Source organism: Andrographis paniculata, unplaced genomic scaffold (genome assembly GCF_009805555.1).
Source record: "Andrographis paniculata isolate CXL003 unplaced genomic scaffold, ASM980555v1 Contig82END, whole genome shotgun sequence".
NCBI lineage: Eukaryota > Viridiplantae > Streptophyta > Magnoliopsida > Lamiales > Acanthaceae > Andrographis > Andrographis paniculata.
The window spans coordinates 1926897-1951384 of NW_026137620.1; the positions used below are offsets into that span (position 1 = coordinate 1926897).

At 30.6% G+C, this 24488-nt stretch overlaps 2 protein-coding genes across 2 annotated transcripts; one reads left to right on the top strand and one right to left on the bottom strand.

Moving 5' to 3' along the window:
- Positions 1–4475: 4475 nt before the first annotated feature.
- LOC127241227 (uncharacterized) lies at positions 4476–6033 on the bottom strand. Its single transcript, XM_051260158.1, has 3 exons — positions 5044–6033; positions 4836–4946; positions 4476–4784 (listed from the first exon to the last, which is right to left on the bottom strand). Exons 1-3 carry the CDS (start codon positions 6031–6033, stop codon positions 4476–4478), a joined length of 1410 nt encoding a protein of 469 aa, XP_051116115.1.
- Positions 6034–16200: 10167 nt separating this feature from the next.
- Positions 16201–19087, top strand: LOC127241451 (protein SPIRAL1-like 5). The gene is made up of 2 exons (XM_051260504.1): positions 16201–16498; positions 18452–19087. The coding sequence occupies exons 1-2, from the start codon at positions 16265–16267 to the stop codon at positions 18527–18529; spliced, it is 312 nt and encodes a 103-aa protein (XP_051116461.1). The 5' UTR covers positions 16201–16264; the 3' UTR covers positions 18530–19087.
- The last annotated feature ends 5401 nt before the right edge of the window (positions 19088–24488 follow it).

Here is a 24488-nt window from a genome sequence, read left to right on the forward strand (position 1 = left end):
ATATAATAGATATTGATATATTTGTTTTAGTATATCCTTCTTAAAATAATATCATACACAAATTTAATTTATTTTTATCAAATATATTATAAGAAATTTTATATCACATTATCAATCAACAATAATGATTAAATCATTACAATTCCAAAAATCATCCAAAATATTCTACTATTTAAATACATTTCAAACTCCAATACTATTTTCAATTTTTTTTTTTAAAAAAAATCAAATTAAAATATTTTCTAACAAAATAATATTCCAAAACTCTTGCTTAAAGAGTCTCAAACTCAAACCAAAACATAAACTAAACAATAATACTAAGGCAATTTACCTATATTAATTATTAATATATAATTTTGGGTGTGTTTGTTTGGGGGTTTCGATTTTAAGTTGTGATTTGAACAGTAAAAATTTTGAATTTAAATAGTTGTATGATGTGATGTTTTGAATATAAAATGAATTTTTAGTATAATATAAAAAATAGGTGTTTGATTTGATATTTTGGGAAAAAAATAGGATGAGTAGTGAATTTAAAATCCAATCCTCCGAACAAACAAAGATACGAAAGTCATAATAATAATAATAATAAGGGTAAACTTTTTTTTAGTCTCGTAACTGGACCGCTTTATCATTTTAGTCCCGTAAGTGGAGTCTGTCGGAAACTAGTCTCATAAGTGAAAAATTTTCGTTGTTTTAGTCCTCCGGCGTCGGAGACGCCCGCGTGGCTCGCCGAATGTGACATGTCCGCCAAGTGTCCCGCCAAGTCAGCGACACCTGACGGACACGTGGATTTTTTTTTTTCATTTTTTATATTTTTAAATTTTTTTAATTAGACAAAATAAAAAAAATACAAAAAAAAATTTTAAAAAAATTAAAAATAAGTTTTAAAAAAATGAAAAAAAATTAAAAAATAAACGTGTCCGTCAGGTCAGCGACACCTGTCGGACACGTCACCTTCGGCGAGCCACGCAGGCATCTTCGGCGCCGGAGGACTAAAACAGCGAAAATCTTTTATTTATGGGACTAGTTTGCGACATGCTCCACGTACAGGACTAAAGTGATAAGGGTGTCCAGTTACATGACTAAAAAAAGCAAAAACAGTTTACCCTAATACTAATACTAATAATAATAATAATAATAATAATAATAATAATAGAAACAAGTTAACTAGCCCTACAAGCTCCCTTCCAACCGGAAATCTTTTAAAAAGTTAGACTAATTGATTTTCTATTAAAATAATAAACAATAGTTTATTTTATATATATATATATATATATAAAAGCAATAGTTTTAATCTAATTTTTATAATTGCTTTTCTGATTTGTTTAAAAGTAATACGTTGCTTTTCACTAAATCTTACTAAAAAAAAAATAAAAATAAAAATAATTCTTTATCATTTTGATATTTTCATATATTTAAAACTTATTATTATTACTATTATAAATAGAAAATGTATCGTCAAAATCATTTTAAAATTATATTCATATATTTTTTTTATTATAAAAATATTAAATTATTTTTTATATATAAATTAAATCCACTCATAACTTTTTATTCTTATCTCTCTTCAATAAACATATACTTTATCTATATTTAAAACTCTTAATTCTTTATCAAATTAGTTTTAAGTTAATTATAAATAAATATATTTATTTGTATTATATAAAATTTTATTATATATAAAATAATATTCATATTTTATACTCCCTTGTCTCAAAAAAGACGTCTTATTGGATGTTGGAACAAGAATTAAGGAATAATAATATTTAATTGAAAGTTGGTATAAAGTAGAGTGTAAAATATTCAAATGTCCTTGCTTTTTCAAGGATTTTAAAAAGTATGTTAGAGTAATAATTAGTAATAGTTTGGAAAAATAGAAATAATTTTGTTATAAAGTGGGAATCACAGTAAGGAAACGAGACAATTGTTTTGAGACTGACGAAAATGAAAAAACAAGACAACTCTTTTGGGACGGAGAGAGTATATTTTATTAAGATACAATGCTAAAAAAATATTTAAAATAACAACAACACTACTCATATAAAAAATAGGAGTAATAAAATGATATTATAACCTTTATTATTTTAGAACGGTAATTAGACTCTATATTGGAGTAGTCCCATATAATTTAAAATTTTGATAGAAATAGTCCTCCAATGTCGGAATTGCTGACGTGATACTGATGTGGCACGCCAGAGATTGTATTGATCACAGGTAGATAATTTTTGACCTAATTTTTTTTAGTTATGAATATTATTATTATTATTATTATTATTATTATTATTATTATTATTATTATTATGTGTGGAAATGCAAATTGAAAGGACCTAATTGGAGGCGGCTCCTACGATGGAGCCTGCACAGCTTCGATTGTCCACAAGGCTTCGAGCCTAAACGATCGATTTCAATGGATTTAAACTAACATCTACTGGAAAGCGGATAAAAGTATGTAATTCGAATTAAAATGCATTCAACGAAAATAAAACATGAAAGAAAAGTAAGAAAATAGACGAATTGTTCTGTTGTGCGTGTGTGTTGTGTTTTTTTTTCCTACTTGTAATCCTAAGCTAGAATAACCACTTCTCCCACTAAATGGGCGGGTACAATTATTTCTCCACCACTCTCAACCACTTAGTAACCTCCCACTACTACCTCCAACTTCCTGGTAACCTCCCACTACTACCTCTAACTTCCAAATCACCTCCTTCCACTACCTCCTAACCACCTCGTAACCTACTTCCATCAGCTCCCTGGTAACCTCCTTTCATAAGCTCCTAACCACCCGGTAACCTTCTTCCATCAGCTCCCAGCCGCTTCCATTGCCTCTGGACCGGGTTCCACTTGCTCTGAACTTCTTCCATTGCCTCTGGACCAGATATATTGTTTACTTCGACTTGTTTCCATCGTACTCCTAGCCGGTCCACGGGGATGTATCCCCAACAGCCTCGAGTTAAATGGAATCTTTGGTTTTCCTCTTACTGGTTTGTTCCATGGAGCTTTCTGAATAAAGCATGAGAGTGCATAGGTCCTCCACTAATGTTAAGTACGAAATTATTAACCTAGGGCCAACGGAGATAGTTATCCCATGATCTGTGGAAGCTGTTGCTTTCTATCTTGTGGAGGCAACCTTCCTTTGCTTTCGGCCCTGTGGAAGCACCACAATCCAATGGAAACTGTTGTCTTTGGTTCTGTGGAAGCAGCAGTCTTTGGCTCCGAGGCTTGAAGCTCCATTGCTGTTGAGCAGCTCCGTGGCCAATGAGCTCTGGCACCACCTTTGTCTTTGAGCCTCCTTCTCGTTCAGGTGCTTTTGGACCCATGTCCAACAATGCCCTCCTCAAAAGGGCTGGGCGATTGCTTCCATTGAGCCCATATCCTTTTGCCTTGAGCCGTTCACTTGAATCAATTGTGGTCACTTCTGTCGACAAGGGATCCTCCTCAGCCTTCACTTCTTGGACTTCATCTCCATCCCAAAACATCAACATTTGATGGAGTGTCGAAGGCACACACTCGCATGCATGAATCCAATTCCGTCCCAATAAAGTCGAATAAAATGGCCTACCATCAATCACCATGAAATTTGATGATATTTCCTTTGTCCCCACCTGCACATTCAAAGTGATCATACCTGCCGGTTTGTAAGAATTTCCCACGAAATCGGTAAGCCGCACAAATGTAGAAATAAAATCATCACTAGTCTTTCCGAACTTCCGTAGGGTCTCAATTGCCAACACATTCACAGAAGCTCCACTGTCCACCAGAACTTGGTCAAGAGGATAGCCATTCATCGAGACCCAAATATGCAAAGGCTTGACATGTTGATTTTTGCCAGACCCGAGCCTCTTATATTCTATCATCGTTGCCACATCATTCCATTCGAAGATAGGCTGTTCGTCAACGACAATTTCCTCTAACTCTTGAACTTCTTCCGGAGGCTCATCTACTTGTTTCTTTTTAGGAAATGACTTTATAGCCTGGTTCCTTAGCGGCTCCACAGCCTGCTTTCTTTCTGGAAGTGGTTCCACAACCTGTTTCCTTGCTGAAAGTGGCTCTACTATCTGCTTCCTTTCTGAAAGCGGCTCCACAACCTGCTTCCATTCTGAAAACGGCTCCAGAACTTGCTTCCTTAGTGGTTCCACAACCTGCTTTATTTTTTGAAGCGGCTTCAAAGCCTGTTTGTTCTCTGAAAGTGACTCTACAACGTGCTTCCTTTTTTAAAGCGGCTCCACAACATGTTTTCTCTCTAAAAGCGGCTTCACAACTTACTTCCTTGGTAGCTCCATGACTTGCTTTATTTTTGGAAGCGGCTCCACAGCCTGCTTCCTTGGCAGCTCCATGGCCTGCTTCCTTGGCGTCTCCATGCCCTGCTTTCTTTCTGGAAGCGGCTTTACAGCCTGCTTCGTTGGCGCCTCCATGGCCTACTTCCTTTCTTGGAGCGGCTCTACAACTTGCTTCTTTTTTGAAAGCTGCTTCATGGCCTACTTCCTTAGTGGCTCCATAGTCTGCTTCTGTTTTAGAGGCGGTTCTATTGCTTGCTTCCTTGGCGGCTCCATGGCCTGCTTTCTTTCTGGAAGTGGCCTTACAATTTGCTTCTTTTTTTGAGGCAGCTCATGCGACCTTCCCTCCTCCATACGAGCCTCCAACTTTCTTCTTTGAGCTCGCCTCTTTTGGGTCCTAGTGAGTCCACTTATTGCCCTCCTAGTGGAAAGCTTCGGCTCATTCACAATCCATTTTTCGTTCTCTTTTATGATAGGGGGCTTTTTTGTCACCTTGGGAATGATGGTGATCTAGTCAGCCGTGGTAACAGTCCAAATCCGTTTCCCATTTGTGGCTCTCACTTCTGCTACGATGGCCTCCGGCTTGGGTCCTTTGTATACTTTCCTCTTCTCCAATCTTGAGGCTTTCGGACTTGGGATGGTGATATCGGCATTAGGCTCTTTCTTGGCCGTCTTTGGTCATGCTCCTTTATGTTCAAACTTGAGCCTTTACCAAATATTATTCTTGTAAAGACGGACTTTTTAGCGGGTGCCTTCGGTCCTAGATAACCGAAGGTTTTGACGGCTGAGTGCTAAGCCTGTCTTTCATCAGCCTTTTAGCCGACATAGTATTAGCAAAAGGAATAAACCCTTTGGTCGGTTTCAATTCCGGACACAAATAAGTCTTTTCATTTGCTAATTTCATGGCCAAAGCTTCTGCCTTCGCAAAGTCCTTTTCGTCTGAAGTCGCTAGGGCTTTTACCTCTGCGGACTCCCTTTCGTATGGAACCTCCATAGCCTTTTGAGTCTCTTCCCCTACAACGTCCTTTTTGTATGGAGTCTCTGCCTTTACATTCTCCTTTTCATTTGGAGCCTCCATGGTCCCTGGAGTCTCTACCTCTGCAAATTTTGGAGCTTCCATGGCTTCTGGAACCTCTGCCTCCGCAGACTCCTTTTCAACGGGAGCCTCCACAACCTCTGGAGTCTCTGCCTCCATAAGCTCTGGAGCTTCCATGGCTTCTGGAACTTCTGCGCCCGCAGACTCCTTTTCATTAGGAGCCTCCATAGTCCCTGGAGTCTCTGCCTCGGCGAATTTTGGAGCTTCCAAGGCTTCCGAAACCTCTGATTCCACAGACTCTTTTTCGAATTGAGCTTCCACAGCTTCTAGAGTCTCTCCCTTCGCAAACTCTGGAGCTTCCATCGCTTTTGGAACCTCTGCCTCCACAGATTCCTTTTCATGTGAAGGCGAATTTTCCGCACTCAAAGTGGCACTAGGCTTCTTTTCAAACCTTCTTTTTGAAAATGCCCTCCTTATGCAATCTGCGATGATATCAACATCCATTAGAGGCTTGACCTCTCGTTGATTTTGTGTCAGCGGCTGCACTCCGGCTGCCTGCTGATGGAAGGTTGGCGGTTGCATCTCTGCGGCCTGCCCTCCTTGCCCTTGTGTTTCGATGATCCCCTTCCATTGAAGATTAGCCACGTCTGGACCATGACATCCACATGGCAGTGTTGGTGCATTCCACATAGGTTGTGCGCTTAATCGCCCTGGCGGGGTCATGCCAAATATTGACAATTTGCTTGCCCCTCGTGGAGGCTCAGCATTGCTCTTCAAAACTCCAACGGCCACGGGGTTCCAGCCCTCCGCAGCCTGTTGGCTCCAGCGCTCCGTAGGCTGTCGCTAGCCTTCCGCAAACTGGTGGTTCCAGCCTTCCGCAGGCTGGTGGTTCCAGCCCTCTGCAGGCTGTTGCCAGCCTTCCACGGGCTGTTGCTTCCAGCTTCCTGCAGGTTGTTGGTTCCAACCATTCGCAGGCTGTTGGAACTAGCCTTCTGCAGACTGGTGGTTCCAACCCTGTTGATTCCAGCCTGATCTTGCCTGCCCCGGCCCTAAGGCCCGAAGCTTTGGATGTTCTGAAACAATTCCGTAGCTTTTTTCAGGCGGTACATATGAACCCCATGTCAACCTCGACATCACTCTTCGAAAAAATCCGACTTTGGTCCCACTGGGCGTGCCAATTGTTGGATCCTGCGATTCGGAGGTTCCAAGAACGTTCGTCTATTAGTCGGTGTGGATTCCGGAAGTACTCCAAAGAGCTTGTCCGTCGTCGGATTGGAGACGGCTTCTACGATGGAGCCTACACAGCTTCGATAGTCCACAAGGCTTCGAGCCTAAACGACCGATTTCAATGGATTTAAACTAACATCTACTGGAAAGTGGATAAAAGTATGCAATTCGAATTAAAATGCATTCAACGAAAGTAAAACATGAAAGAAAAGTAAGAAAATAGACGAATTGTTCTGTTGTGCGTGTGTGTGTTGTGTTTCTTTTTCCTACTTGTAATCCTACGCTAAAATAACCACTTCTCCCACTAAATTGGCGGGTACAATTATTTCTCCACCACTCTCAACCACTAGTAACCTTCCACTACTACCTCCAACTTCCTGGTAACCTCCCACTACTACCTCCAACTTCCAAATCACCTTCTTCCACTACCTCCTAACCACCTCGTAACCTCCTTCCATCAGCTCCCTGGTAACCTCCTTCCATAAGCTCCTAACCACCTAGTAACCTTCTTCCATCAGCTCCCAGCCGCTTCCATTGCCTCTAGACCGGGTTCCACTTGCTCTGAACTTCTTCCTTGCCTCTGGACTAGATATATTGTTTACTCTGACTTGTTTCCATCGTACTCCTAGCCGGTCCACGGGGATGTATCCCCAATAGCCTCGAGTTAAATGGAATCTTCGGTTTTCCTCTTGCTGGTTTGTTCCATGGAGCTTTCTGAATAAAGCATGAGAGTGCATAGGTCCTCCACTAATGTTAAGTACGAAATTATTAACCCAGGGCCAACGGAGATAGTTATCCCATGATCTGCGGAAGCTGTTGCTTTCTATCTTGTGGAGACAACATTCCTCTGCTTTCGGCCCTGTAGAAGCACCACAATCAAATGGAAACTGTTGCCTTCGGTTCTGTGGAAGCAGCAGTCTTTGGCTCCGAGGCTTGAAGCTCCATTGCTATTGAGCGGCTCCATGGCCAATGAGCTCTGACACCACCTTTGTCTTTGAGCCTCCTTCTTGTTCAGGTGCTTTTGGACCCATGTCCAACAATAATATAACATACTCCCTCCGTCCCATAACAAAGTATCAATTTTTCCATTTTAGTCCGTCCCATAACAAAGTATCCATTTCTTTTTTTAGTAACTGTACTATCTATCTAACATTACAAATACCCTTACAACTTACAATATATTACACAAATGTCATTACCTTTATATCACGCATACTAATAAGGTTATTTTAGTCATTTCTACTTTATTTCTACTATATCCCAATATAATACTAATATTTCTAAAACTACGTGCAAAAAGCAAATAAATATTTAATTTCGGGATGGAGGGAGTAATAACTTTGTTTACACTAACAATTTAGGTTTTTGCTATTATTCTAGGGTGTATTTGATTTTCCGGTCAAAGTGAGCACTAAGTTCTAGATTTTTTTTTTCCCAAAATAGTTTATTATCTTTCATATGTTAAACAATAAAATTCGATTAATAGTATACGTGGAAAACTTTAATAACCAAGCCGAATTGATATTAACACTCAATAAACAATCTAAAACTAAGAAAACAAAACAAACATGCCTTAGACTTCAATTAAAGCAATTGAATACGAAATAAGAAATAAAATCCAATTTCAATGTTTTATTTTATTTTATTTTATTTTTTTTATAACGTGGGAACCCGCAGCCGCTACCCGAAAGTGCGCACTTAGTTTAGCTATGTGTGGCAGGTGATTTGAAGCGTCGGGAGTTTAAACCGGACAAACCCAATTTCAATATTCTTTTCTGTTTGTATTGTCAGAAAAATATATTATGTGTGTTTGTTTGGGGGTTTGGATTTTGAGTTGGGATTTGAATAGTAAAAATTTTAAATTTGAATAGTTGTATGATGTGATATAAATAGGTGTTGATGTGATGTTTTGAATGTAAAATTAATTTTTATTATTATAATGTTAAAAAAATGAAAGAGAAGAAAGATCTATTATATATACATTGTTACCTTAGATTTCGTTCGATATTTCATTTTTTTTTTTTAATATGTGATTACTCTTACTATAACAAGAATTATATACTTTTGAGCGAAATATACAAAAATAGTAAAAATATACAGTATAATATTTTTTACTAAATAAAATTAAAAAAAATATATTACCTCTATCCTACTCTGAGAGTCTCATTTACTTTTTGCGTGTTGATAGTTATTAATTATTATATCAAAACGTAGTACAAATTAAAAAAAGTTGCAAAAATAATTTCATTAGTGTCTTATGATACTAATAGAAGGATATTTGTAAAAAAAAACATTGTACACATATAAAAATATTTTTAATGTTAAGTACAATTATGTAAAATATAAATATAACCCTTACGGCAGACAAATGGAGGCCGGAGGGAGTATATAATTATTATAAATTAACTTTTAGAACTTTAAATAAATATATATATGTGTTTATAAAAAAAAAAGAAATAAAAAATGCAAATAAATTTCATTTTTTAGAAAAAAAAATTGTAAATGAAATTTGAAAGCATATTCCCAATTAAAAATTAAGAGTGAGCAAAATATCCGAAAATTTGATTTAAATTAAAAATTTGAAATTTGGTTCAGACAATCTAAACAAAAAATGTGTGGTTACCTCTATTCCCAATTAATGCTCCACTACTAAACAAACTCAAACTTTTGAAATGAGAGAAAGAGATGGTCCGTCCGTTGCGCACAGCCAATAATTTTACCGGTACGAGAAATTATCTTATCGTGCATTCCAATCGACGTGATTGATATATAATAAAATAAATAAATATATATATATGTAAGATTTTAATTAGTCCTTGCATAAAATAAAGTTGACTACGACTACTACCACATATATATGCGAGGCAGTGGTGTGTCGGCCGCGGTAATGTATTGTACGGTGCTAATTTAATCGAATCAGTATATACCGTAAAGATAAATATATATATTTTTATATCGTATAATAAGATATAATTTATTGTATTATAAATATGTGCGATATGTATAATATATGTTAGTTATATATATCATATATATTGATCCGATTATATCAGCATCATATTTACATGATCGAATCAACATGGAATCCATGCCCGTGTTGTATGTACCTACCAATCAAGCTACCATAAACTTATATAGGTTTGATTGTGCCATACGAAGGGCTCCGATATTAATATATTTGTGATATATTAATATGTATTTTTTGTTAAGATGAATAATATTATATATTATATGAATTATTATTATTATTATATGTTGTAAATTCATAATATTTGTTCTATGTCAGATGTTAAAAGTAGTTGTGATATATAACGTGTGAACTATTCCCTCGGTTCTACATAATTTGTCTCTATTTTTTATTTTCGTTCGTCCCACATAACTTGTCCAATCTTCTTTTGGAAAAATAATTATACACTTTAATTACATTTTAAACTTTATATTTTATAATTTTTTCAATTTAAATTAAAGTATGTGGTTATCTTAATCTTAATCTATAACTATTTTTATTATACAATAATTATTTTTATTAATACACTTCTTAATTACTTACTAATAATATTTTACCTAAATTCCCGTGTCTACAGTAACACACCCAAATTACCTAGGACGGAGGGATTATTTACATATATACCTTCATTACCTCGAAATATATTTATACATGTTAGTAATGTTACCATGTAACATATGGTATGGAAAATGATATGAAAATATACAACTAATACTATTTGGTTGGAGGTTTTTTGCAAGATTTTTACCATTAATTTTTTTTTTTTTTTTTTTAAATGTAATATAGGCCTAACAAAATAAGGAAGTCACAAACAACTTCGACATGGAATCAACAAAATAAGCAGTTAGGCAGAAAAATCATCTCTTCATTGTCCTCCGGGTGTATTCCATGAGAGTGCAAAAACAATGTAATCAAGGTAGAAAAAGGCAATCGTGTTAATTCGCTCCCCAAATCCGATGTGAACTCTAACATTTTATTCATCAGATGTTGATTTGGTCGAATTTGCAGTCAGGTAGATATTTGTTCCGCCCTTAATCAATATCGGCATTGATATTTCAAGGTCAGCAAAGCAAACATGACACTAGTTCTTCCAAAATTTGTAGATTGGCCAGCAAACAATGTCCAAACGACATGGTGGGTAGTCTCCTATATTAGGTTCGACGAAATTCGGGTTTCGGCATTGGCACGCAATCCTAGCAGCACATGATCATATCATAACTAAATTCTAGTATATGTCCACGAACATATACTTTGTGATACCCAAAATAGGTAGGGTCAAGAATTTTCAAATTCAAATTGCCATAAAACTCTCTTACCAATCGAGGGAAAACCCTCCATAAGCCAGTAGCCCAAAATAGCAAGTGTTGCTTCTCCAAGTAAACATGAAAACCAAGCTTTGTATACAATCTCTAGTTAAATTAAGAGCAAGCAATAATATCATGAGATGAAAGAGTCTAGAAAGCAAGCATACATCCAATTTGTAGTATAGTAGTAAGTCTTTTCTCTTTATTTATTTATCTTTTTTTTTTTTCTTCTTTTTATTCTTCTCAAAATGAGAATGATCATCAAACTTTCTCATTATTAAGTGGTCAAATATTTCATTCAGAGGGGATGAGTCATCATCATCGTTTTGGGCTTCAGCAGATTGTTCCGTAGTTTTAATATTTTTAACATCGGTAGTAGGGGCCTGATTCTCTTCACGGTCACATTAGCATCACTAGCAGAAGAGTTTCATGAACTTTGTTTTGATGAATTTTACCATCAGGTTTGTTTTTGTATATTAGTAAGAGTAGGTTTATTCTCATAGACAACATTTTTAGGGTTTTTCTTGGAATGTTCTTACACAACTTCTTGAGCAACGTCATCTATGGTGATAAGTTAAAATTTGTAATGAGTGATTATGTCTTAGCTTTTCGGCAAATAGGAATTTTTTATGGATTAAAATAATTTTGAATCTTGACACATGGCAGGTGATCAGATATAGAAGTTAATGAAAGTGATGTTGTTGTAGACCCTTAAAAGTTATATCATAATTGATTTATACTCTTTGACTGGTGAGTTTCCAGGTCGGAGACAAGAATTTTAAATTATGAAATTAAATCAAGAAATATTACTAAGTTTGGCTAAATCGGAGAAGTGGTAAGGTTGGCTCGTTGGAGAGTTAGCCGAAAAGCAGTAAATTGCGATAAAGTAAAGATAACAATAAAGTGTGAGCGGCAGAGATAGTGAGTGGAGCGACGATTTACGAACAGTGGATGTATTAAATGCGCTGGTGAGCATAGCAGCATGGATGACAAGTGTGCAATACATATATATATATATATATATGAGTGATGATTGGTGAGCGGTAAATGATAATGAAAGCGGGTAAATGGGCGATAATAATAACAACGATAAGAGTGAGTAGAGATGTTTGTGTGTGATCTGTACTTTAATAAAATGACTAGATTCTCATGGATGAAATGAGCAGATGATGAAAACGGAATATCAAAACATATACTCCCTCCGTCCCATTGAAATGTTACAATTTTCTATTTTCGTCCGTCCCAAAACAAGGTTACCACTTCCTAATTTAGTAATTGTACTACCTATCTAACATAATAAATACCCTTTCAACTTACAATATATTACACAAATGTCATTACTTTTATTACACCATACTAATAGGAGTATTTTTGCCTTTTTCACTATAATCCAATATAATACTAATATTAAAAAATCTACGTGCAAAAAGCAAATGTCACCCTTTCAATGGGACGAAGGGAGTATATAATGCGAAGCGACAGAAGTAAGATTGCAATCATACTTGTTCATTTAAACCAGATTCTTGACACGCTGGTACTTGACCTTAAGGGATTTACAATAAGACTTCAATGATACTCATATTTTAAATATTATAAGCAAGAAAAACTATTGTCACGAGACATTTTTTAGACCCGATAGACAAACGCCTATGTCTAAATAATTATTCTGAAAATCTATTTCATGAGTTGTTTTACCCTTCTAAGACTTCTCTTTAATCAAAATTGAATTTAGAATAGCAATTAAGCAGGTCGACAAGGCTCCCGCGTACTTAACTACGATGAACTACCTAAAATATGTTAATGAATATGAAGCAAAATTAGGCTTTGCTAATCAATTGTTCTGATGCACTTTCCACAACGAGTAAAATTCCGGATTTAAACAATCAAATACAAACTTGGATTTGGGAAAGAATTTGAAGATGAAAAAATCTTGATATTGAATTAATACTAAGAAAATTGTAAGTCTACATTACTGAAAGCGATAATCAAAGAGTAAATAAAGTTGTAAATCTGCCTATAAAGCAACTAACACTGGGCGGTTAGGGGAGGAGAGAATCTCCACTCCCCTGATCTCCTGTCTAACTAAAAGAACTTCTTTATATGATTGGAACTCTCGAAAAAAATGAACAGAGTAAAAACAGGGTATCATAGTATGATCTATGATATATTATACAAGAAATCTGGCCCTATTTATAAATTTTATGGATTGTCAGTTGGCGGCAATTGAGCGATTACAGAGCTGTAGTTGAGAACGGTTAAAATGTTGTTGCAATCGATGGACAGTCAGGCTGTTAATTGGTTGAATGGTTGGAACTGTCATAACTTCCAGCTTGCTCGCTTGTCTGCAGGACTACATTAGTTGGGCGCAAATATTCCTTGCCGCCTTGCTAGACTTGGCCTGGCTGAAGGGCATTGGCACAGCTTAAGCAAAGTTATCGTCGCTGGCCGGTAATGGATAGCTGACTGTTGAGAACTTTATATTTAATTATTTTCTTTGGAACTTCAGGATCATCGCTCGTCAGTGGTGAACATTTGGATGGCTAACTGGCTTGGGGACGAGCGGAAAGAACTTCGCTCGCCACAACGGGCAACACCATCGCTCGTCTCATCATACTTAAATATTTTTGAGTTAGAATCGTCGCTTAAAAAAGCTAAAAATATCAATAATCTTCACAAACAAATTTGGATCATAGCAAGCAAAATAGATCGATAAAGTGTGCCATAAATCAAATTTTGTGATGATTATCATATAAAAATACAAAAAATACACAATTTTATTAAGCGATAAATATACTATTATTTAGAGTTATCGTATGAATTGCTTGAGGTTATCAACATCATCTAGGGTATCTCTCATTTCCTTGTTTGCGGTAGCATCTAAGTTTCTAACAGGATCCGCCGAGGTTGTCTTATTTAAGTCAATATCAACAAAGCCATTAGTTTTGGTTACATTTGATTCAATTGAATACTAAAATATTTGGAGTTCATTCTTTTTTGATAAAAGAATTATTCAATTAAATATTAAAATATTTTATACTTTATTGTAACCTCACTAATGCTGATGATAAACAAAATTTACAGTATTATATTACACTACATAGGTATATTAATATACCTAAATTCGTATACAAAAATTAAATGAATATATTTGATTTAGTCAGAAAAAATATTTATCTATTCGTCCTATTTAATTTGTCATTTTTTTCGAGATATGTCTGTCCAACATAAATTGTCTCTTTTTTTTTTAAAAAATATAATTATATACTTTAATTACATTTAAAATTTATAATTATAATTTTTAGTGTAAACTACTATTTTTACTCCCGAACTGGACCCTTGTCATTTTAATCGCGTAATTAAAGGCTGTATTAAAATAGTCTTGTACGTGAAAATTTTCACAATTTAGTCCTCAATGTCTATATATGTGGCATATGCGTGGCATGTTGACGGACACGTGTCGGTGCTGACGGACACGTGTCGGCCAGATCAACGCCACGTGGCTGACACGTGTCCTCCACGTGGTAATTTTTTTTAAAAAAATTATCTTTTAAATAAAAAATAAATAAAAAAATATAAAACATAAAATATATAAAAAATAAATTAAGAAATATAATATAAAAATTAAATTAAAAATTAAAATTATCCACATGTCCGTCAAGTACGTGCATAATTTATATTTTTTATATTAAAAATAAAAAAATAAAATATAAAAAATATAATTTAAAATATACTAATATATAAATTATTAAAAGTCAGGTGGCGCTGACTTAACGTACATATGAATAATTTTTATTTTTTATTTATTTATTTTTAATTTTATTTTTCAACTTTTATATTTTATATTTTTATTTTTATATTTTTATATTTGTAATTTTTTTATATTTTATAAAATAAAAATAATTCACGAGACTAAAAAATTAGTTTATTCATATTTTTATTATATTATAATTATTTTTACTATTATATTTTTTAATTATTTATTAATTATATATTATCTAAAATTCGGCGCCATCTAAAATGGATGAATTATTTGAGAAGGAACAAGTAATACTCCCTTCGTCCCACCTTAGGTGTCTTGGTCACTGTAACATGGGAATATAGAATAAGTATAATCAGTAGATAATTAAAAATGTATTGGTGAAAATAATTAACAAGATAACTAATTAGTTTAATTAAAATTTTAAAAAATTAAATTAAAAAATTTAAAATAAAATTAAAATGGGTAATTATTATTATTATTATTTTAAAAGTGACATAAAATATGAAACAAACATAAACGACAATATGAATACGACAAATGAAATGGAAAAAATATTTTATTTTATTTATCATTGTTACTTTTTAAATATCAACAGAGAAAAAATGATGTGACATGATGTTAGGTGGACACTTAAAACATATCTTCACCTCACCGCATTTTCCGGCGAAATAGTTTATGTGGTGTACGAAATATAATTGAAATAATATAAATAATAATTGAATATTCTTTTCATTTTAGTCCAATTATAACAATGGATAGATTTTTTTATTTTTAATACATTTATTAAAAATATAATATTATATATATAATATTTTATTGCAATATAATATTTAACATATTTAAATATATATTTTTAATTTTTTTAATTATATTAAATTTTATTTTAAAAAATTATAGGTTATTACTATTATTTTACTAAATTTTATTATTTTAAATATTATATTTCCCTCGTCTCATATCTATGTAGCCGCTTGTTTTCGGTATGGAGTTTAATAAAATTAAAGTAGAAATGACTAAAATAATTTTATTAGTATTGTGTGATATAAAATATAATGATATTTGTGTAATATATTGTAAATTGTAAAGATATTTTTTATTAAAAAAACTAAATAAATATTTTATTATTGAACGAATTAAAATAAAAAAATAAATATTTTTATTAAAGAATAAAGTAAGTGTTATTAAATGAACATGTGAAATATTTATTTTTTTATATGTTACTTCCTCCGTTTCAAACACTGTGAAACATTTATTTTTGGTACGAGAATTTAGGTGGAGAGTATTAAATATTGTAATTTGAGATAATTTAGATATTGAGTGACATGGAGAGATAAATGATTATTTATTTTTTTATTTAAGTGATGTGATGGAATAAAGTCAAGTATATATTAATATATATATAAATATTATTAATTATTTTTAAATTTGAAAATATTACAGTGTATATAAATTTGAGACAGACAAAAAAAAATATATTGCAGAGTGTTCGAGAAGAAGAAAATACTTTTTAAGTATACACATTTGTATCATCATCACATATAAAAGGGCAAACAAATCCCTAATTAAGGAAGAATTAACAACCTTAACTAGAGGTAGAAAGAGAGAGAGAGAGAGAGAGAGAGTATATATACATATAAATATATATAATCATCGATCATGAAAAGAGGTGAAAGCTCAGGAGGAGGGCAGAGCTCACTGGGCTATCTCTTCGGCCCAGATGCTAATCAGAATAAGACACCTGTCAATTCGCCACGTCATCCTCCAACCTCGTATACGCCGCCGCCACCGTACGGAATTGATGACGAGAAAGCGGCGCCGCCACCGCCGCCGCCGCAGCACAGAACCAATAACCCACTCAATAAGGGCCTAAATTCTGGGAAACCTCTCACTGTTAGTCTGCAATTAATATTATTTCTTCCTTCCACTTTAATTGGTGTAGTATTTTTATTTTTGTCTATTTCATATAATTTATTTTTTTTTAATAAATATAATTATATATTTTAATTATATTTTAAAATTTATAATTTATATATATTTTTTATTTTAATTAAATTATTTAATCATTTTAATCTTAATTTATAATTATTTTTGTTAAATTATAATTATTTTCACTAATAAAATTACTAATTACATAATATCTAAAATTCTGTATCTAAGCTAAAAAAAAATAAAACAATTTAGCTGAAACGAAACGAAGAGAGCATTATTCCACAACAAATTTATTTAATTTTTTAATTAAGGCAAAATTATTTATAATTTATTTGCAATTTAAAAATTTTAAGTCTCTCGTATGATTTCAAAACTACACAATATTTTATTGTAATTAAAAAAATATTAAATAAAATCTTGTAAAAATTGCATGAATTTTTTTTTTTGTATTTTTCAAAAACACAAAAGCTTCTAAAAAGAATTTTATGTAATATTTTTTAAAACACAAAAAAGTTTCTTGCCGCTTCTAAATCAAGAGAGAAGATTCACTACAAAAATATAGTATATTTGTAACGGAATTTTGTCGCTAAAATTCACGTAGCTAATGTAATTCTATCCTCAATTCCATCTCTAATTTTATTAGTAACGGAAAAAGTGAATTTAGGAAGGAAAAAATTTTGTTACAAAAATGATATTTTATCGTAGTGATTGTGTAAAATTTTCAAATCACAAGTAAGTTAGGAGTAATTATGCTTTTAATTATAGGTAAATTGCACAATCCTCTTTGTATTTTAGTAAAAGTATACAAAATATAACATATTTTATTTATTACACGAAATTCTTTGTATTAAATTAAAGTACCTCAAAACATTTTTTTTGTCCGAAACTCATATTTAATTGTAAATACACATCTAATTATAAAAGTTTATACAAATAAAATAGGTTAAATATCTTAAATAGCATTATATTGAATAAAAATATAAATAATTAATCAATATTTCATTTATAATTATTTATTTATTTATATATGTAAAAATTAGGTAACACTTTGTCTCTAAAATATTACTATTATATTGATGATTGATAAATTACATATTTGTTTATTTTATTAAAAAATAGTATTTAAGATATTTTATATTTTATACTTATATAAAATTTGTATTATTAAGTGCATTTACAATCAAATATCAGCTTTGAAAACAAAGTATTTTGTCAATAATTTAATTTAGAGTAAATTATATAACACCCTCTTGTATTTTGCTATAAATACATAAAACAACCTATGCTTTATTTATTGCGTGAAACTTCATTGTGTTAATGTAAAATTTGCACAAAACACCCTCTTTGTCCAAAAGTGATATTTGATTCTAAATAAAGACCTAAAATACACGCAAGTTTTATACAAATAAAAAAAGTAAAATATCTTAAATAGTAATTTTTTTGAATAAAATAAATAAATAGATAATTGATTAATTCTTCATTTTATAGTTTTTCGAAGACAAATTATTATCTGATTTTTACAAAATCTATAAAAATAAATGATTGATCAATTATTTATTTATTTGTTTTATTTAAAAAATTATTCAAAATATATTACATTTTTTATCTTGCGTAATTTAGGTCTTTATTTAAAATCAAATATCAGTTTTTGACAAAGAGAGTGCTCATACATTTTATTTACACAATGGGGTTCACGCAATAAATAAAACATAAAACATAAAAAAAAAAATGTTATATAATTTACCCTTTAATTTAACACAAAATTTTTTTTAACATAATAAATAAAATACAAAATATATATATATTTATTTTTACAAAAATACAAAATAATTTTAGTACAATTTACCATTTAATTAATAATTTCTTTGTTTTAACTAATAAAAAGAATGAATGAGTTGTACTTTTTGGTAATAGGGTCGTCTATCAACAAAGGTTAAATCCCCACCAGGCGGAGATTCATCACTTGGCTATCTTTTTGGAGATAAGTCCTAACTGACAGAGCTTTAATTTTCACAAGAATTATATAATAAGAATGAAAATATTCATTCCCCATATTTATATAATATGTATGTATATAAGTTTGGGTATTTGTATGTGTCTGTATGCAGCTTATAAATTAGGGTTTGTTTGTATTAATTATACTTTGTATGGTTTGCAATTTTAAGAGATGTGTTGGAATATATGGGTATTGCGAGAATAAATTTTACCATGAAACCGAGTCGAGGATGAATCAATTTTCTGAAAATTAGATACACCCCTGTAGTATCTCAAGTGGCTGACATTCTAATCCAAAGATAAAACGGTTTCCGTCTCCAATGAGAGTGACACCTCTAATCGTTGGAGCTCCGGCGAACAAAACAAGAGAGGAACTGAGCTGGAAAAATTACCGAAAAGCTAGAAGAGAGGAGAGAAGGAGGAGAGAGTTGTTTGTGTTGGTGTTTAAAATGAAGGGAGAGAGACCCTTTATATAGGCGTCTCCACTCGACCAAAATGGTAGAGGATCAATTGCGATCATAATTACGACCTTAATTATCGATGTAATTTATTCTGAATTCAAACCTTCCATTTGAAGCAGTCTTAATTGATTCTAATTATAAACTTTTTGTTTGTGATGATCGTAATTTATTCTAATTTCAAATCTTCCGTTTGAAACGATTGTAATTTATTCTATTTTCAAACCTTCCGTTTGAGATTATAATAAATCTATCCAACGGATAATATTTTATCTAATTAATACTGCGACTTAGGCCATATACCCGGGTTTAATTTTGGATTGCATAATTTAGTTTGTCTCGAGACAGACAAAATAGCCAAAATATTAACCAAACCCTATCCACAGTAAATAAACAATATGTATTTATTTTTTCCAAATTAATCTAATTAATTTGATACACTGGCCCGTCACATTTTCACTCACAAAATAATCGATTACAAAATAACTGATTATCCAACAATGTATTGATGCATTATTTCATGTATTACCTCGAAAAAGAATCGGCTTTGTTTAGATAGGGGCTTTGGGAGGTTTTTGGAATTTTGGAAGTTTAAAAAAAATAAAAAATTAGTATTTGATTGGATATTTTATGAAAGAATGAATAATATCAAATGAGTTGATTCCCCGTAACACCGTTTTTGTTGCGAATGTCAAATCCATGTAAATCAAATAGTGAGACATCCTTCTTTCCGGACTATATTTTTTGTTCGATCCCAAGTGGATAATGGAAGAAATCAGCACATTTTTTGCATAATGGAAGCACACTCATAGTTGTATATTAGCGCAATATATATAAATTAACATAACACGAAAATTCGATACAAATTCGATACGAGATAATTAGGCTTGAGTCAAGAATTTTAATCCAATTATGTATACAGATCAACACAAATTAAACACGATAATAAACAGTTGTATTAAGATTAATGTTCTCAGTATTAATTAATTAATCTATTATATATATTAAATAATTCTAATTTGATAAGTAGCTCATATATTAGTTTAAATTAAGTTTAATTTTAAATAATTCAGCCTAATTTATTATACACATTACACTAGAACCCCGACAACAATTAACATGATCCGACAACCTGACATGAAATAATTGAGTTTGTATAAAAAATTTCAACCAAATTACGTATACGGATCAATACGAATCCGATACAAAAACAAACAAATCAGATTAGAATTGATTTATTTTACCTATATTTAAAATATTCAACTCGATACGAACCCGATACAAACTGATTCATTAGCATGTCTAACCCAAACTCCGCCCCAAACTTAAATATAATATTCCTAGACAAACAGACTTTTTCTGCTTTGTTTGTTTTAGGTTTAGGTTTTCAATAATCAAATTATTGAAGTTAAATAATTGTTTAATAGAATATAAATATATGTTGATGACATATTTTGAATTTAAATTATTTTTAGTATAATATGATAATAAAAAATAAATATTTTTAATTTTATATACTTTTAACGAAATTTTTTTATAAATAGTAATATTATGTAATAAAATCCAAAAAATATTGTAACATGCCAAGAAGCCAACACGTTAACATCAATTTTATTTTTGATTATGGTCCAATTTTACAATTATTTAGGAGTATGTGTTGCTAAAATAAAACTAATTTTAGAAACTTTTTTTTTTTTTTTTTTTTCATTTGAGTCGAGTTCTCAAATTGCCCAGATTTAGGGGCTTTTTAATTTGTTAATTTGGCTTTGATTAGTTTAATTTCTTTTTCGATTTGGTTTAATATTAATTTGAGTTATTACTTCCGCTAATTAATTTGTTATTTTGTACCTGAGGTATGTTTGAGAAATTCATCAATCTAGAATATAAATTCACTACAAACACATTTTATTTTATTTTTTATAATACTATACAAACACAAATATTGCTGCTATATATTATTTTAGATTGAATATTTGATTTTTTATAATAAGTATTTTAATTTTTTTTAATTTTGTATAAAATATTATTATTATTATTATTATTATTTAGAATCAAAATTGAAAAATGATATTGAAAGAATAGAAAGAATATTAATTAATCTCATGATTTTATAATATACTAAAATAATAATATGAATTATAATAATATCTAAATGATCATATAATATAAAAATATATTAAAACTGAATATAGATTGAATGTAAAAGTACATTGGGTCCATCAATATTATTGGTAAAAATAGATGAGAAAAGAAAGGTAGAAATTTGAATAAGAATCAATAGTTTCTTATTAAATAAGGTTTAAACATATATTTATTTTGGAAAACTAAATTAGTAAAGTAAACAAACTTTTAATTGAGGGAGAGAGTAATAATTTTAAGATATCAAAATCATTTTAAATAAGTTTTCAATAATTTAAATTTAAATAATTTTAATTTAACATTTTATATAAGTAATTAAATTTTTTAAGTAATAATTTATGTTTTTTTATAAATTAAAATCTTAATTGACTGTTTTAAATGATTTGAAATGTAATTATATATAAAACAAGGTTACTATTTCCTAATTTAGTAATTGTATTACCTATTTAACATAATAAATATCCTTCCAACTTATACTATATTACACAAATGTCGTTACTTTTATATTACACAATACTAGTAGGAGTATTTTCGTTTTTTTCACTGCAACACATTATAATACTAATATTAAAAAATCTACGTACAAAAAGTAAACGACAATCTTGCACTGGAACGAAAGAAGTATTATATATATTAATATTTTTGAAATAATATAATAACCGAACATAATACTTAAATACATTATAATATATTGAATATTAAAAGATAAAAAAAGTAAAAAATAAACATATTACTAATAAAATTATTTTTAAAAATATGTTAAAATATATACAACTATACTGATAGCAAAATAATTTACATAATATATATAGACTAACAAATTTAATTTATTTTATTAAAATAAATACTTATTTATTTATTTATTTATTTATTTATTTTTAAAAAAACATAATAATAATAATAATAATAATTTTAAGGGCCAGGAATGCCCCTTAACTAATGGGCATGAATGGCCTAGCTCTTAGGCCCGGCAATCTCCATCACAAAAAGAAGCTTATATGTCGTATCCAAAGATTCTATAATGTATACTTATTCTATTATTCAAATTTATTCTTATTTTTTTATTTTTTATTTTTTTGTAAAATTCAAAAGGAATGGAAACATATTTCAATGACGGATGTAATATATATATATATTGTCGGTATCAAACAGAAATATTTTTAAAATAAGAAATAATTAAATATACTTAATTCTTATCTTACACTTTATCTTATCATATTATCCACATAAAAAAATAAATATATATATATATATTTTTTTATCACATTACTTAATTCCTAAAGGGTAAACTGTGTTTTTTTAATTTGGACCCCTTATTATTTTAGTCTCGTAAATGGAGCATGTCGCAAACTAGTCCCATAAGTGAAAAGTTTACGCTGTTTTAGTCCTCCGGCGCCGGAGACACCCGCGTGGCTCGCCGGAGGTGACGTATCCGCTAGGTGTCTCGCCAGGTCAGCGATACATGGCAGACACGTGAATTTATTTATTATTATTTTTTAAAATTTTTTTTAATTGCACAAAAAAAAAATACAAATAAAATTAAAAATAAATTAAAAATAAATTTTTAAAAAAATTTTAAAAATGAAAAAATAAAAAATAAAAAAATCCACGTGTCCGCCAGGTCAGCGATGACCTGGCGGACACGTCACCTCCGGCGAGCCACGCGGGCGTCTCCGGCGCTGGAGAACTAAAACAGCAAAAATTTTTCACTTATGAGACTAGTTTGCGACAGACTCCACTTACGAGACTAAAATGATAAGAGGGTCCAGTTACGGGACTAAAAAAACAGTTTACCAATTCCTAAAGTATCTTAGGGTCCGTTTGAATTGGCTTAAAAAATAAATAGAAGCCAAAAGCAAAAGCAGTTCGATTCTGTGTTTGGGTAAATCATTATAAAAACAGCTTTTCGTAAAAAACTGTTTGGAGGATATATAGTTGAAAGTGCTTTTAAACTGTTGAAATTATTTAAAAGGATATGCAGTTAATATAATAGTATTTTTTCTATAACGCTTTTATAATTTAATTTAAATTTTATAAATTATATTTAAAGATTTTAAATTAAAGTATACAAATTTTACTTTTAAATTTTGATTATTTATATTTTAAAATTTTAATTTAAGGATAATATATCAATTAAACATAACATTACAATATAATATTAAATAATTTGTATTTTATAATTTATTTTAAAATTGTATAAATTATATTTAGTAATTTAAGTATAATTAAAAATTTATATACTCCTATTTTAGTTCAGTATTTAAATTTTAAATTTTAATTCAAATATAATACATAAATTAACAATAATAAATTAATTTTATTTTTAAATTTTTATTAAAATATAATATATATAAGTTATTTATTTTTATATTATATTATATTATCGTATTGTATTTATTATTATTATTATTATTATTATTATTATTATTATTATTATTATTATTATTATTATTATTATTATTGTTAAGGATAAAATAGTAATTTTAAATGAAAAATATTTTTACTTATTTCAGAAGTTACTCCTAAGTACTTTTCAACTTCAAAAGCTGCTTCTGCTTTTGGACAGAAACCAATGCAAACAGGTGCAAACTGCTTTTTTTAGAAGTAGAAGACAAAAGCTTCCGCCAGAAGCCAATCCAAATGGGGCCTTACTCAATACTATCTATTTAAATTTTTGCTTTAAAAATAAATATTGCAATATGTTTAGCACGAAGGAAGTATCATATTACTATATGTTGGATAAACTATTTTTTTTTTATTCTCGTAATTGACTAATCTTATCATTTTAGTTCTGTAATTGAAATTTGTATTGAAATAGTCCGTAAGTAGATTTTTTCTTGGCACATTTGGTCACCTGGCATAGGAGATGACTGCGTCGCATGTTGGAGGACATGTGTTCGCCAGGTAAGCGCCACGTGAAATAATATTTGTTTGCAAACAATTGTTTTTCTAGTTTCATAACTAACCTCTTTATTATTTTAATCTCGTAATTGAAACTTGTATAAAAATAATCCTGTAAATAATTTTATTTGCACAATTGATCCCCCAAGCGGCAAAAAATATACCAAAAAAATACACTTATGAGACTTCCAATATATGTTCCAGTTAGTGGACTAAAATCATAAGAGAGTAAGTGAATAGAATAAAGATAGTTTAACCTATATATATTTGAAGGCAGGGGGTAGGCCCATCTTATATAATACTAATTTTTTGTAATTTTAAATATTTATTTTACTAATTTTTAATTACTGTTTTTTAGTGCCGTAATTGGACCCCTTTATCATTTTAATCTCGTAAGTGGAGTCTGTCGCAAACTAGTCACATAAGTGAAAAATTTTCGCTGTTTTAGTCCTCCGGCG